This window comes from Hippichthys cyanospilos, chromosome 1 (assembly GCF_059441005.1).
Source record: "Hippichthys cyanospilos isolate Australia breed blue-spotted pipefish chromosome 1, RoL_Hcya_1.0, whole genome shotgun sequence".
NCBI lineage: Eukaryota > Metazoa > Chordata > Actinopteri > Syngnathiformes > Syngnathidae > Hippichthys > Hippichthys cyanospilos.
In genome coordinates this window covers 5,837,501-5,855,000 of record NC_142369.1, presented here as the reverse complement: position 1 = coordinate 5,855,000, position 17,500 = coordinate 5,837,501, and the positions used below count along the sequence as shown (strand labels likewise).

The 17,500-nt window shown below is 39.5% G+C and overlaps 1 protein-coding gene across 6 annotated transcripts in view; it reads right to left on the bottom strand.

Moving 5' to 3' along the window:
- nrxn2b (neurexin 2b) overlaps nucleotides 1-17,500 on the bottom strand; it is a 444,830-nt gene that overhangs the window by 353,066 nt on the left and 74,264 nt on the right. For all 6 annotated transcript variants that reach the window (XM_088405168.1, XM_088405575.1, XM_088405495.1 and 3 more), the window contains exon 3: nucleotides 9,470-9,490. In XM_088405168.1, coding sequence (XP_088261294.1) covers nucleotides 9,470-9,490 — 21 coding nt within the window. The remainder of the gene's footprint in view (nucleotides 1-9,469; nucleotides 9,491-17,500) is intronic.

The window sequence follows — 17,500 nt, the reverse complement described above, 5'->3', positions numbered from 1 at the left end:
TAGAGAGTGCTTGGACTTTTATCTGCGTTCCCCAGCTGAGAGGAGCCAAAGGCCTGATATACGCTACTTGACAGCATATAATGAGATCGTTTTCGATTATTATGCAACACCGCATCCTGCCTGCGATTGGTATAGACTCACGAGATCCTATAAAGGAAAGACATTCTTAAAAAAGTAAAACAGCCCAGAGTAAGAAATACATTCTTATTTTTCTTGTGAAAAAGAAAAATACGTTGTATAGTAAAAAAAAAAAAACAAGAAAAAAAATGTCCAGATATTAAATCTAGCATTTTTATTGAGATTTCTTTGCTCAAAACATTTATATCTTCATCTTGAGACAAAGGCCATTTTTTAAAAATTAGCTAATGATAGCAAAAATAACTTATTTTAAGAAAGAATTAATAAGCATTGTTTTAAAATTTTCAGCAAGACATTTTTGTTTTCCTACTCTAAGATAATTACATACTAGAATTATGTTTGCTTAAAAATACTGTACTGCATTGTAGTCATAGTTTTCAATAATGGAGGCTAAGCTAGCCTAGCTTATGCTAGGTTACCCTCACTAGGGAACTCAAAGGTAAATAAATCCTTTTGCTGTTTTTGATTTATGATTTTATTTACTTGTATACATGTAAATTATATATACATACGAATTACTATACTATTTTTGATACCAATTTTGAATATGTATATTCAATTTTGATGCTATTTAACATAGGTTTGGATTGCCCGCCATACGGCGAATCCGCGTCCACGATCCCATCAGCGAAACGGATTAATCTGGTAAACCGGGGGCCTACTGTACTTTTTCTTCTTGTATTTGGTCCGGCACAGTTTGCAGTGTTGCAACAGTGAGTGGTCTAGAAAACAGGCTAACAGGCTCGTGGATACTGGATCACTTCCATATTAGTTTATTGAGGGAGCGATGACGAATATTCTCAGTGGAAGGAACCAATAACATTAGCTTAACAAATCAGGAAGGCTGCCCGAGCAAGCCGAATGATTAAAAACAACAACAGGAAATCAGTCCTGTTATTACCTAATCAGAGGTCTCTTTATCACATAGCTGTGGGGAAGCAACAACACGGGCGCGAGCAAGAGAGCGGAATCAACCTGTTTCTATGCATGCATAAACACAACAATCTGGGTAAATAATTATTCAGAGTGTTTGTGAATGCTGATTACCAGCATCCCCTGTTTGGGCGTAATGAGCGTGAGACATGGGCTCATCAAATATGGATGAAATGAATGTTGACGCTTTCCACCACGGCACTCAATCACAGTCGCAGTCAACTAAAGGTGAACGGCGCTTCCGAGGAGGTGGGCAAACAGCCGCTTATAGCTCGCTTAAGTAGAAGAGACGGACATAGCGTGGAATTAATGCTTATCTTGGGTTCGCCCCTAATAAAATTGCGCTTTCGGGTAGACAGAAGCCAACGGATTTCGAGAAACGGCGAGCCGGTCTGAATTAACCCTCGATCCATATTTGATCTTTACTTGTCTTCGAAAGGCTTGATGAGAGCCTGGCTAAGGTTCACAATCAAAGACGGGGAAATCCAAAGAGGGATGGGGTTTTAGCCCAGGACACGGCGTGATTTAATTCAGTCTGAGAACGAATTGCCGAGTTGAAGGCGACGTGGGAAATAAGACTTAAGGGAAAGCCCATCGTTTCTACAACGCCTCGCTAAACTACTCGGGAGCAACGTCAGTGGGAATGAAAGGGCCTGGGATCAAGATATCTGGGATGACTTGAGTTGGCGAAGAATTACACGTGCTCGAAAAACACAGCGGTGCTTATTTCCTGTCACGGGGAATAAGAACTAATGTTTGGGGTTAGGGTTAGGCATAAGAGGTTCAGGTTAGACTCGATAAGGCCTTGTCTACATGTAACTGAGTTAGGGTTAAGGTTAGACTCCCCCTCGTGTCGTCGTTTGTGTATTTAAAAAGTCGCGACTAAGCAAAACTGCGTAGCGCGGTTTCAAATTCGAGTACAAGCATGCCAAGTCCCTAGGTGGCGGTGATGTGGCAAACTTTGTCCAATCAGAAAGATCTTCCATCTCTGACGTGTCCAGTCAGAAAGAACTTGCGCCTCTGACGTAACCGGTATCCGTGTTTTCGGCGGGAAAAAGAGTAGCGTGATGACGCAAATCCCTGTTGAAGCTGGTCACACGCAAGCACGAAAGCGGAGGCTTGGGCAAATCTCCACTTTGGCCGGAGGTTTTGATATTTACTGCCCGTTTGCAAGAACCCCGGCTACATGTAGACAAGGCCTAAGTGGGATTACATCACAATGTTACCTCGACACATCGGGTTTTATTTTTCGCGGGCTCAGTGCTTTTTTAAAGGATCGTTGCTTCACACCAGCGCATGATGCACTGCAACGCTCCCACGCTCAGTCCTAACGTGCAGTTTAACGCAATCTAAGAGCCCTAATACACAATCGTGTTCAAATGAAGGCACTCTTGCTGAAAACTTAACCACTGCCCTTTTAAATTTTTGGCTGTGACAAGCTGTGAAGAAATTTACTTGAGGGGAGTGGGCCGATTGAACAGAGTGACAAAACAAACTGTGATTGTTGACACATTTAAAAGAACTCTAGATATTATTTTAAGTTTATTTTATAGGAATTATAAATGTTTATTCTTGATTTTTATTACTTGACACACCAACCACCAGAGCAGAACATGGTTCCCTAGTTATTTGATTAGGTGGAGTAAATATGTGACTATATGGACTATTTATTGTAATTAAGTCAAATACACCATTATTCTTCTTGAAATGTGTCTTTTTTTTCACAAATTGACTAGAAAGCCCACATTATATAAAGATTTGCAGGTAATGTTTAATGCATCGATGGACTATTCTTTCTGACGTGCAGTATCATACAATGATGACGTAATGGACTGAAAATGATTTGTTTGAATGTGTTGTTTAATGCGGTGGGTGAACCCTTATAGCGATGAAACAGCAATAAAAACGGGGTCACAAAGAGAATCGAGCTAGCAGAGCTACCATCACGGCTGCGAAGCCCAACTTCAAATTCTAATCTAATCTTCAAAGTTTAATATGGTTGTTGCATTGTTGGCCGTATATTATTTGCCGCGGTAATTATCGCAGCAAGCCATTTGCTTGTGACGTGATGTTGCTTCTTCCTTAAGGTATGTCCATGTAATCGCGCAGTACAACCAGATGAAATTTTCCCAAGCGCAAACTGTACGGTGGGCCACATTTGCAGGTGAATAGGTCAAAGTGTCGAGCCCCGGGAATATACACAGTGGTTGCATTTGGAGATTTGGCATGGCTGCCACGTCCGAGGCTCTGACAACTAATTTGCCCTAACATTTCAGCAAAAAGGTCAAGACAAGTTTATGAATAGTGATGGAGGACGTAACGGAGGCAGGTGGAAGCTCCAGGACTTGGAGGTGCCTGTCAGTTTCCGGGTTGGCATCGTCTGCATTCTCTTACCCTAGGAGTGACTTTTTGACTTTTTCTCAATTAAATGTATTGCATAACGAGTCTCGGATTTCGAAGGGTGGTCAAGGGTTACGGCAGTGTCCATGCAAGTAAGGTTCGAGGACCTTAATTCACCTCTAAACTGTGCACGATTGAGAGTGGTGTAGAAACTAAAGCTTTTTTGGCATCTGCTGAACAAGTCCGCCTCGTTTCTGTTTACTCATCAGAGGAGAAGTGACAGTGGAAAGAGAGGAATTGGAGAGGTGGGGGGAGGGGGTTTGGGGGGGGCAGTAAAATAGACAGTTCAGCATTTCATTTTCTCAGAAATGTCTGCTTTTGTTTATCATGAACTCACGGAGAGGACGCAACACAAATGGGGTCGACCTTGAAATGAGCTAATGCATGAAAATTGCAGAAAACAAAGCCGGGCGTCTGCACTTTTAGAACAAGGTAAATGTCCTCAGAGGTTCAAAACCATGCTGGGAGACTGAGCTTTTTTAACCTACGATGATGTCGCTCCCAAGACAATTCCATTCGTTAATGCGGGATAAAAACCCTGATGAAAAGAGTGATTTTCTGTTGAAGGAAAGAAGACGGGACAACAATTGCGAGAGTGTCAAATGGGGACGTCGGCACACGTGGGCGGTGGGCTACGTCAACGTGGCATTTCCCTCAACCTTTTGACTCCGCGGCGAGACAGAAGGTGAAGGGACAGGCGGGAGGATGAACTTTTTACAGCCGGCACAATCTACCCCCCGTGTCAAAGTCGAAGCTTTTGCAGGTGCTGGCATTTCATGGAATAATTGAATCTGGAAAAGGCTGCAGGTACACAAAAGGAATCGGCCAGGGCTCACAGATTACTGTTTCCTTCGGTGTGTTAAAAAAATAAAAAAAGCAAGCCGGCAATCCTCTGCATATTGATTAGTCTGTCTGAATAAATCTCATACATGTTCATTAGGAACTGCTTAATCACATAAAATCTTGATTCTGTTCAGTGATTCCGGACAACTACATCTCAATCGATTGTAATCATATTACGACGCAAAAAAAACAATTACAGTGAACCTCTACTTAGCGCCTCTCCTGTCGTGCCCTCAGTGCATTGTGCATTTTTTTTTCAAAGAATCTTCACCTCACAACAGCGCGAAATGTACTGCAGCACTCCCACGCTCAATCCTAACGTGGAGTCCAAAACAATCTAACAGCGTTAGTACTTCGAATGAAGACACCTTTGCTTAAAACTAAAACGCTGCATTTCTACATCCGGCACCATATAAGGACGTTAGGCACAGCTATGGCTTATGTCTGACTATGGAACTTATCGTTGGGACGGGTGGGCTGTGGGTAGATACAACAGAGATGACTTTCATGCAAAATTGGGCGAGGAGGAGGGGTGTTGGTGGAATGCAGAGTGACCTGACATGCAGAAATGGGTGGCGGGAGGGGAAGCTGAAGTCTGCACCGAAGGAAAATGATGCTGTTAATATCCCGAAGGATAGCGGAGCTATCAGTGCCCTAAAAATAGTAGAAGTAGAGTATGCTCAATGAATAGTTAAATACATGTGACTTGAATAACACTGTTGGAATGATTTTGTGAATTTTTATTGAAATATCCCGCTTATTTTCCGGATCCAACTATCTGCTCCTGGTCTAGCCCTTTTCTCAAATTTCAGAACCTTTTATGGCCCTTGAGTCAAAAGGTTTGCGCACCCCCGTTCTAGAAACAAATCTGGGTTAATACCACAACAACAAGAGTAAATGTAATATTTTCACTGCTCTTATCTATTTTTGCTGCCTCCGCGCCAGAGGTTTGGCTTTTATAATGTTTGATTCTCATGATAAAATAAGCACAAAATCCTTTGTCTATTCCCAGCGATCCCAAACAATCTCATTTAACTACATGGCCCACTCAATCTGTAATCCCGTAACCCCGGCCATTTTTGTTTTTCTCCGGATGACGGTAGAGAAATGATAACCTGGTTAGCGTCCTTCCCTGAGGACGGGATTATGTCGGAGGTCTGATGACGGAGACAGAAAAGATCATTAGCCTTGATCGGATTGATTAAGATCAGCTTGGCTAGGCCGTAACATCGCTCAGGCCGACATTAAATCAGAGAAGCCGACCGGGGTCGCGTTTAATCTGCCGTCGTCCAATGGTGCGAGCGCGCCGCTTTGACGTGGCCTGCTCCCGCTCCGTCCAATCATCAGGTGAGGAAGGCAGAAAATTAAAACAGGCCTGCGTGTTTTAGCGCCTTTTAAAATGCATGAATCCCAATCAGCTTGCATCTCATTTGCATAATTGCAAAGACAAGCTGAAAAGTCCAATGACTCGGATAATGCGGGCACTATCGCCGCTACCAAGAAGGCGGTTAGGTCACGGAACCATTTGTCAAACCGCCGAGTGACCGCAAAGTACTTTCAAACTGTTGACTGAATAATAAAAAATAAAGCACAAGCTAAAAACTGTTGGATCAAAAATGAACAAAATCGGGTCAAAAACTTACCTTTTGGGTTATAAATTGGCCATTTTAAATCAACGAAGATCAGTATATTTTCGTTTTATCACTTCAATTTTTCTTCCGAGTTTAGCTCAATTCTTTATCTCAAAAACCAGGAACGAAATGAATAACCCACAAAATAACACAAGCTTACGTTGTTGTGTTGGCTATTCCACAAAACAAAAACAATGCGATTTAAGGTTGATTTGTAGGTTACTCATTTTAACCCAAATAAACCCGAATAACCCAATAAATTGGGTCGGTCTCTTTTGCACTCAAATTGGGTTATTTTTGATACATTTGTTTTTGAAGGAGGGTAAACGAATTAAATAACTCGTACAAACAGAATTGTGTTGTTTTGCCAGTTATAATGGAATAAAAAAAAAAATAACCCATTAAGTTGCATCTGATTATATTTTACTCAATTTCAATGAACTTTGACCCACTTTTTTAGATAAATAACCAGAAAAAATAACAGACTAGAAATAAGCACAAAAAAACTAATGTTTTGTTTGTTGATTATTATGACATCATTCTGGTATTGTTGAATAACCCAATAAATTATGCAAGTCTTTTTGAGGGGGTTAGTTTAACCCTGTGTTTTTAGTGTTTATTTAAATCAGCTAAATACTTTTTAAGATAACTCAAAAACTAGTGTCAGTTTATTTATGATGAAATTAAGTTGAATTTTAACAATTTTTTAGGGAGTAAGTAGATGATTTGCGTAATACATAAAACACTAACTCAAAACTTTTTACGTGGGTTATTCCTTTTGACTCAGAAGAAATTAGTAACCCACAATACAGCCCAAAAACGTAATTGTTTGATGGGATATTAATTAGATTTTTTTTTTTTTTGATTAAGAGAATGACCCAAAAGATTTTTTCAGTCTCTTTTTGATGAAATTAGGTTGAATTTTAACAGTTTTTTTTTTGTCGGTCTCTTTTCGACCCAGCTTTTGACCCAGGTGTTTAAATATTGAAACATACTGTGAGTTCCTAAAAAAAAGGACATGGGGGTGGGGTGGATATTTTGTAAGGACACAGATGGCTGCTCACGCCTTGTTTGCCAATGAAAACGGGTCAGTGTCGCAGGAGTATCATCAATCCACGAGGCGCCGTGTTCAAGCAAGGCCCAACGATCACTTTTCAAAAACACCCCCGGGCTCCTCTACCTCGCCGTCATCAATCTCACAGTACCTTTGAACGTGCGGTCAGTGACTCTAATTAACCCGAGAGGGTCAAAGGGAAAGCCCTAAAAATAGAGAATAGGCCCGCGAACAGAATCCAATTAATTGCATCGCCTTCATAAGCTCCGAAAATAAACTGGATGACTCCCAGAGTAAAATTCATTTACATTTATCGACTTTCCAACTGGGAATTGTAAAAGTTGTTTACAGCTCCGGTCGGGTGTTAGCTTTAAATGTGTAGTGGAAAAAATAAATAAATAAAATACCGCATCATGTTACACGCTCTGTAAACACAGCGCGCACAAAAAAAAAGAAAACTTCAACATAATCAATGGTTGTTTTGTTTAAAATGCATGAAAGTCATGCAGCGTTTTGAAAGCGGGTTTCACGAGACATTTCTATAGCAGCGCTTATCCAATGGGCGAAGGTGAGATTTTAAAAGAGGTTCCAGTAGGTATCAGCAAATCTAATTTATTGCTGTTTTTAATGCAACTTAGGGCAAATTTAATGCCATACCTGACATTATTTACATAAGTTGGACGTTCCTGACAGAAACTGTAAATGTGTCTTTTCAAATTAACCCTTGTGAAGAATTGTGTCCATAGATTTCCCATCAAAGGGAAAATATTGAAGAATGACACTAGGGAGCTGAAATTTCACCCAGATGGTGGCAACATGTCGAATTGAAACATGGCACAACCATTAAGTTATCGCACAACCAGGAGTGTGCTACCACTTGGCTAAAATATTGCGAGAATGAAGTGGAAGAAAATGACCAAAAATGGTCAAAAAACTGTATTAATAAAGCCCAAAATAATGGAATGTGAAGCACATCAATAACATGTTTATTTTAACCCTTGTGTGGGATTTCACCCAATAATTTGATCTTTACATCAAAGGTAAAGCATTAAAAAAGACACTAGGGAGCTGAAATTTCACCCGGATGGGAACAACATGTTAAATTTGAACATGGCACAACCAGGTTATCACACTACCAGGGGTGTGCTACCCCTTGATTAAATTACTGTGACAATATGGAAGAAAATCACCCCAAAATGGTAAAAATACAGCAAAAGTACTGTATTTGTCCAATCCTTTTACATCAAAAGGAAAGCACTGAAAAAACACACTAGGGAGCTGAAATTCCACCCAGAAGTTCAACATGGCTTGACCACGAGTTACAACACTACTGGGAATTGTGCCGTCCCTTGGCTAAAATACTGTGGGAATAATGTAGAAGAAAATGACGCAAAAATGATCAGAATACTGCATAAAATATAAATAACTACCCTTAATTATCAGTACTCACAATTATAGTCATAGAGTTACACCTTTCCACAATGTTGTAAGCCCTTATTTTATGAAATTATATTGTCAATAATGATACGATTATCTGGGCAGAAATAAATGGGTGATGTTACATGATCTACAGAATCATCTGAAGTTACTGAATAAAATCCAGCTAGAAATACAGCACCTCCAACAGGTTGAATAAAACAAACACTTTTTTTTTCCACCCAAAAAGGCTGTATTGCATTGGTTAGAGTGTACTTGGCTGAAAAACATTTCAGGTACAACATTGAAAATGTGTTTGACAACCACTGCTCTCCACTTAATGACACAATCAGTTTTTTTACAAAAGCAAACGAAAATACAACCGGCCGAATTATGCTACAAGCACCCAGGCTTTCCTTGAACTCCAGTCGACATGCCCTCCTACACAAATACTGACACACCACGCGAGCAAACGATATTACGACAACCATACCTTTTCTCATGTCGGCGCTAAGTGAGAAAATGTCAGCCCCGAGCTGCCTATAAGTGCTTGAATTTTCATAAAATACTGAACAGTATTCAAACGGCAACAAGCAAATAACCTAAATCACAACCTACACTTGGTGCTAGAGTCAAAAAATTGCTTTTTTTTTTTTTTTTTTGGACGCTTGACAGGTAATCCATCAGCTGCAACTCAACATAAATCATATGCGCATTTAAGTAACTCCTTGCCACTCAAGCACAGAGATCATATATTCTTGACATGTTGTTTGGGAAACTATCAGGCGGTCACAGAAAGGAAAAAACCACACAAACTGGAGTCCGGCGCCAAGGAACGCAGGAGTTATAGGCTCGTAAAGCAGAATCAAAAGTAAATCTTGGTAGGAGGGAAAATAAACAGGAGAAATAACAGTGGCGGCTGGGGAATTGCCACTTGTGTCAGAAACGCTCAATTTTGGCCCCCTGGAAGTCATTTCAAACCGCAGTCCACTGTGACAATGCACAGCTGGCATCAGCAGCTACAGTACGACACGGAACGGAACATCAGCCTTACCTTCCACGGCGTACTCCTCAACTTCAGGGAAGAATCCGTCGGGTGTGCGGGGAGGAGACACAAAAAGAAGGACACATCAGTCACGTGTTTTAAGGGGTTAAAATGCAGAAATTAGCTGCTACGCTAGCTAGCAGTTAGCGAGCTAAACCTAGCTAGCCGCTAGCTCGTTTTTTACTTTATTCACCTCTTGAAACGAGCTTGAAGGGCCACACATTGTTAAGTCCATATCATTTGAAGGTTGACTCAAGGTTAATTGGCAGACCTTGCCTCTAAACATGCTTCCCAAGCGAGAATACTTTGGAATACTAGCCCGAGGAGAAATATCACTGCGCAACTATGCCATTTTATTTCGCTGACAGTCGGAGTTGTCTTTACCACCTATTACTTTTGTCCTGGAGGTGTTTGCCATTAGAATGGATCGCACATTGCCCGAGGTTTGAAGCTCTGCTCGGGCTGAGCGCAGTAAAGTAGGAGAATACTCGACAAAATGTGTGTGTGTGCGCGCTCACTCCTCTCCCAAACACTGTGAACAACCAATTTAAATAGAAGCAGTAGAGAGCCGCTATTTCAAAACTAATCTTCGCCAAGTGTACTTTCTATATGATTGAAAAATACACGTCAAGAACCATCCAGCATCAGACGCCTTCTGGATGTTGGATTTTGAGCTAATTTAGGTCCATCATTTTTGATATGATTCAGTACAGATTTAGTAAATACCGTAGGTTGTGCAAGCTGATCCAACGGGGGTCGAAACGTAGTAAAAAAAAATTTAAAAAAGTCGTGGAAAACTAGTGTTTTCGACCTTCTAACGCGGTCCAAATGTTGTCCAAAAAGTGGCGCGGTGGTTAGCACGTCCGCCTTACAGTTCAGGGACCCGAGTTGAAATCCGCCTCGCTTGGGCCTTCCAATGTGGAGTTTGCATGTTCTCCCCGAGCCTGGTTCTCTCCGGGTACTCCCAACTTCCTCCCACACTCCAAAAACATGCATGGCAGGTGTATTGGACCTCTGCTGAGATAGGCACAAGCAAGCCTGCGACCCTTGTGAGGATAAGCAGCTCTAGAAAATGGATGGATGCATGAATTGACCAGATTCTGACACTTTTTTTTTTTAGATGGGCAGAGGTGACATCCTTTCAATGTATTTTTAACCAAAAGTATGCATGTTGGTCGGCTGCACAATTAATCGAATTTTAATCTTGATCACGATATCGGCTGCCACGATTAATTAAGCTGATCCTCGGTGATATTGACATTTAAAAAGCCGGCTACAATATGTATGTCAAATCAAGCACCATGTCATCCAACCACCAGGGGGCAATGTTTCGCACATGTTTGCATGACATTAGCTTTTGCTTTCTCACCTAATATATTATTTACCAGGTGCTCACCCGATTCCTAATATTTACAGTTCAAACTGTCAATTGGGACCCATTTTGAAAAATCCGAAAAATTTGTATAAATTTGGTGTGAAATGACTGAAAATGACATTATACTGCTAATTGGTTAAAATTTGCCCTAATGTGCTTGGTTCTAAGTAGAGTTCGTTTTTTTCATTGGTTTGCACCAGCTGTGTTGCCCTGTGTGCCAAATTTTTGCCATGTTTTATGAATTACTTTTACTTATTACTTATGTATTTATTTTAGTGTATTATTATTATTATTATTTGGAAATATCAAGCCTCGAAGCCTTGTTTATACACTTCTTTTTTTTTTTAAAAAAAAAGGGCAATAAATAGACTTGATAATGAATAATTGATTAATAATCGTGATTTCAATATTGACCAAAATAATCGTGATTATTATTTTGGCCATAAATGTGCAGCCCTGATGATGACAAAAAAAATCTATATAAAATATTATATATATAAATATAAAAAAAGTTTTATATTTATATATAATAGTATAAATATAAAAAACATATATACATATATATATATATATATATACATATATATATATATATATATATATATATATACATACATATATATATATATATATATACTGTATATATATATATATATACATATATATATATATATATATATATATATACTGTATATATATATATATATATATATATATATATATATATATATATATATATATATATATATATATATAATTTCTGGTGAAAATAGGGTAGGAACAGATTAAGAATATAGAGTACCGTACTTTATCAAGACAGGTTTGCATCATTTGATTTTGTTATCAGCCAAGATAACAACCAAAAAAAAAGTTTGATAGCATTTCAGACTTGTTAGAAACGCAAAGAGCTGGACGAATTTATTTTTATCAAACAGAAGCTTTGTCCTGAACTCCGTCACACTGTCAAAAACTTTTTTTGCGTGTGTGAAAAAAAACTTAATCCGTGAGAGCCGGCCTTTGCAGATTTCCCGTTAAATCTTGACGTCAAAAGGGAAAAAAAAAAGAAAAGAAAAACCTGCAGCAGACAAATGGTCTTTTTGCAGATAAAGAGGGAAATAAATAAATAAAGTGACTGATTTGGATCACTGCAACGCAGCACATTCGGGATGAAAGGAGCCAAACGAGATGTGGGGTCAAACGAAGACGATCACACAGATGAGAGTGATATGAAGCCTCCCGATAAAGGAGAGATTTCTGCGCAAAAAAAAAAAAAATCTATGATTGAACAATATGGCCTATTTTCACCTGTTAGGAAGTCCAAATTACTCCGATTTCTAAAGTAAGCACTCGATGAAGTCAACTCATTGGGCGGTGAACTGCAAGCAATTCGAGAACTCTGGGGAGAACTTAGTCGTAATTTCTAATCATTATAGTGGACAAAATGATATCAGATATGATGGAAAACGTGATTGGGATGGTTAAAGATGTTGCTTTAAAATAAAAGTAAAAAAGACAGAAAACACCTCCCATGGGTGGCAGGTGATTGATGACAGGCAACAGGCTCATAATAGACCCAGCGGCGCGCAGTGATGTGGAAAAAGATCAAACTAGATTTAATAAAATATTGAAAGGAATATATTTTCAGATGATGAAATGAAGGCTTTATTTTCAGTGAATTTGCCCTGGAGCTAGGAGACTGTAAAAGCCAGATGGCACCAACCGTGTGTTTACAGCGAGAAAATAAAAATATCTCTTGAAGGATTTTACTCTCGGGTTATTAGGAACCACCACACTGAGATCAATGTGGGCTGATGGATCCTCCATCCCCGATCGTTTTAATCCCTATCTAGAATAAGTGGAGTGAGAAAGCTGAGGGTGAACGTCAAGCAACTTGAAACCGATCGCATTTTTTATCACCCTGTGTTTTTCCCCGTAATATTCTCATCCATCTGCATTTGGTGATCTTAACTCCATTGATTCTCCTGGTTGTTATACATTTCAACTGAGCTTTGTTTAAAGTGACCTACAAGCCCTCCTGGAATTTGGACAATTCATTAGAGGCCTGGAGAAGGATAATGCGCCTTTGCCCTTTCCTCTTAAATCCTTTCAAATCTTTCATTAAATATATTTATACCAAAAAAAAAAAAACATGGGTTCACAGAGTTTCTTGGAGCTAAGAATAAACTGCTGTGGATGATAACATTGTCGTCAAGACAATGTAATTATCGATCGAGATCGACAAGCTGTGAATTTTGGTAGTCCAGACTGTTTATTCTTATGAAACCAAGTTTATTAATTTGTGTCCACTCTTGTATCTATTTTGCCTCAGCCAGATGGCAAAGATAACTGCATTCCACCCAAAGACATGAGTTTTCATTAGAAAGGCCAGGGTGTCCCCTACTGAGCACACTAGGACTTACTACTGTAGCTCCAATGGGTAAAAAGATGTATAACAAAAGCAAATGTCCACCACAATGGACACAAATGAAAATGAGGACATTATAGTTAGGTAGCCTGTTGTACAAGGCAACAAAATTTCGACTTCGAATCGTCCAATAAACACAATTGACTGACAGTGGAAGACAAAACAGCAAGGCCTGACAGTATTCCGCATGTGGTACGCGCCGCTAATAGCATGAAAAGAAAATGGTGGGGATAAAAAAAAAGCGAGTCTTTCACCATGCCCCAAAAAAAGGCCATGGCTAAAGTCCAGGAAAAAAAATGCGGCATCATAAAAAAACACAACAACATATCTCGCACAAACATGAGGTAGGGGGTGGTGAGAACTTGTCCTCGGATGGGAAGAGATCCGAGAAGTGATTGTTTTGGAACTACGAGACACATGCGCAAGATAATACCCTATGGTGTTATGGAGAAAAAAAATGTTATTAGCATATTAAAATGTTATTACAAATACATTTGAACATACAACAAATACGTTCAAATGCATTTGCAAGTACGTTCGAACGAATTTGCTTCATATTACATACAGTATCACCTGTTGAGCCTGGAAGGGGGGCTCCTCCCACCTGTGGTCCATTCTGAAGGTTTCTGATTTTCCCCAAATTGGGGTTTTGGAGATTTTCCTTCTCCTTCTCGGAGCTTTGATCAGGGGATGCTGTTGTGTATTTATGATGAAAAGAAGTCTATGTACGACTTCTTTTTGGCAAAAGAAGTCTCGATATGACTTCTTTTCACCTGTGAAGCCCTTTGAGAATTTGATAAAGTCGGGCTATACAATTTAACTTGATTTTATTTTTTTTGGGAGTCGCCACACTTGCGAATCAGAGAACGTAGTTATATTGCATGCTGAGATTACCCGCAGAAACACCGTACTAAACAATAAGCCACTGGAATCAAAGCATGTGAAAAAAACCGTGGCTCATAGTCTGAAATTTTACAGTATATAAATGTTACAGATCTTTTTTAGGAGTTTATTAAGATTTTGAAAATTATTAAGAAGAGATTTCAGTATAATTATAGGAAAACATTACAATCATTTATCATTTAGCCTTCAAGCATGTTCGAACATATCTGCAAGTACATTCGAACGTATTTGCGAGCATGTTCGATTGGACACGAGACCGAGACCATAAAAAAGCCGTCTGGAGACCAAGACCCATTCCAGGAGCACTAGTGAACGAAGGACAAGTGAATCTCCACCATCCTAGCGTTTGATGCCGGTCAGTAACGAAGACGTCTAAAAAGCCCGTAAAGCTGTGATTGGCAATACGCCTATGTGGAAGGTTGTGTGCTGAAGGTCAAAAGAGGAAAGGGCTCAGCTGCGTGGAGGCAGTCTGGCAGTTTACTGATGATAGCAGCACATCGGTATCGACACCCGGCACTCACTGGGGACAGCAAATCTTATCTTTGCAAAGCTGGGGAAGACAGGAGAGATGGGAGTATGGGGAAGATAATGGGCAGGTAGGGAGGGGCGGCGAGAGTGGAGATATGCGGCGTGAGGCAGTTAGACACCTTGGCAAGACGACTTATCGCCCATCCAAGGTAAGCGGCAAGATGGAAGCACCAAAACAAGACTGTGCGGTGGAAGAAATGTCAAGACTCTGCTGTCCGTTTTTTCGCCTAACTGCTGCTTAATGGGCTAGCGCAGGCAACAAACGGCAATGTCCAGATATTTCAAGGGCACCCTAATGGAGTTTAAAACCACCGCAAGGAGCAAGCCACGTGGATTCAAGCCTTGTCATTAGAGCTGGAACACGCCGTCCAGGGTCAGGGGTAACAGTTTGCCGTCAGAAAAAGTAGTTTTGTCCCCGTCAAGATGCTAATGAGACGTTCTTACATGTGGTCCCATTTGCTTAATGTGTTCCAACAGACAGGGGCAAGTAAATAGTCTTTCACCCTTGGCTGGAAGAAAGCGTGTTTTGGTGACCTCCAAGAAAGGCTCTTTAATGATCCATTGCAAGACCACTAATGATAATGTCATATTTATTTGTTGGATTCGTTTATTGGATACTAATCAAACTGTACAACATGACAAAAGCTTAGACAAAAGGCCGAGGGGTTGATTTTTTATTTTTTACTTAGTTTATTTATATGTAGTTTATCCAATATTAAAGTAATCATATATATATATATATATATATATATATATATATATATATATATATATATATATATATATATATATATATATATATAAATGCTGAGGACCCGGCATTGACCCAAGGGGGACACCTCAAGCAATACCAGGTTTATCAGACTAACGCTCACCCGTTTTAACCTATTGTTTTACTGTAATTGGATTCATGTTAACATATACACCTAGGCGGATAGATAGTTCTAATGCCTTGGCCGGTAACTGAAAAAGAAGTCGACCGTGGCTGTTGTGTGCCATAAATCAATCAAAATCAATAAAGGTCTTGCTCTGACATGGACAAACAAGCCCTCAAACAAATCTGATTGAGTCCCGTCGCTTGGCACGGACACGTGTCAAGCAATTTGTTGTGAAGATCAGCTAACAAGAAGATCAACAGCCCCTTAGATAGAAGCAGGGGCAAAACAAACAATAATCATGAAAAAAATGGAACACCTGACAAATCTCTTGATCTCCCCTCTCACTCTTCTCAGCTCTGTTTATTTGGTGCGTTTTTGGACCTGGAGTCATCTGTCGATCCCGGTCGTAAATTGCCTTTGTCGATGCGGCCGTTCGGGCTGCACAACTGGCGGACAAAAGCCCATTCGCGTGGAAAGAATTGAGAAAGAAGCTAAAGACTAAAGGGGAAGATTTAGTGACAATTATTGACCATCCCCGATTGAGTTAGGATTGAGCCCGCCCGCCTAACCGATGCATCGGCTTTTCTATTGTTGAAGGGAAACACAATAAGGGGAAGCTACCCAATTTATTTTTCAGCCATCTTAGGAGCAGACTTTTGGACAGAAATAATGGAAACTCCACACTCTCCATTTATTGCAACTTGGGCTATCCTACAAAAAAATGAATTTTATACTCCGAATAGGATAAAAGATTATATATTCTTGTGCGGTGAAAAGCAATTATAAACACAGGAGGCCCAATAACATATTCCCACTTAATTTAAATGGTGAGCTTTGATAATTTTTTTTTATGCTGAAACAGCACATTTGAGTCAACCTGATGTGTTAAAAAGTGATCGTAAGAAGCAGCAACTGTCACACTGGAAGCATCTAAGTGTCATTTACGTCGATTAAATTCCCTTTGAAAAGTAATCCGCCCGCTTTCGCTAGCCAATATGAGACTCATGAGTGTTGCTAGCTAGCAGCTAATTAATGCTAGACATTGCTATTGATCACAAAGCCTTCTGAAACACACAAAAGAAACGCCGGCAACAGGAATCATACAACATCATAATTAGGTTGTTTTTGGCGCTCTTGATTAGCAATCGAACACCATTTCTGGATGTTATTGTTCATGTCATAAAATTTTAGAACAATAGTACCTCTATTTGAATGAATGAATGAATGAATGAATCTTTTGAAATATTCTTTTGAAATGAACTGATTGTTATTATTCAGTACACATATTTTTTTTTGTTTACACATATTATATATATATATATATATGTTCAGTCCGCCAGTCTGCCAAAGATAGAATGTTGCTTTAAGCAGGCAATTATTTTTTTATTGTTTGTTTGGTGCGGTTCATCTGTGACAGAAACATTTTTGCTTTTATACCGTTGTTTATATACTACAGTTCAAAAACCGCGGGAACTATTATGCCTATTGCTAATTAGCAATACAAAGATGAGTCAAGTGAAATTTCAGGAACTTCAAAATAAACAATCTTAGGACCGTCATGTCCATATTTTTTTCAGGAAACTTTTCAGTAAATGTTTTGTTTTGGAGTTGGCCTTCTCGCTGTGTTTATGGTGTTATACTATTGCATAGTACTTTAACAAATGTTGCGGGTATCGGGGCAGGAAATAAAATGCCTCGATCTTTTTTTTTTAACTGCGGAAACTCATATTATTGTATTTTCTGCACTATAAGGCGCACCTAAAAGCCTTGTTTTGTTTTTTTTAAAAAGATGATGGTGCGCCTTATAATCAGGTGCGTCTTATATATGGATCAATATTGAGATTGGGATTGGTAGACGGGGAACGAACTGATAAAGTAAGTTTTACCTGTTTCTTTTGTGTGTTTACAGTTGAACAAGGTTGCTCACATTG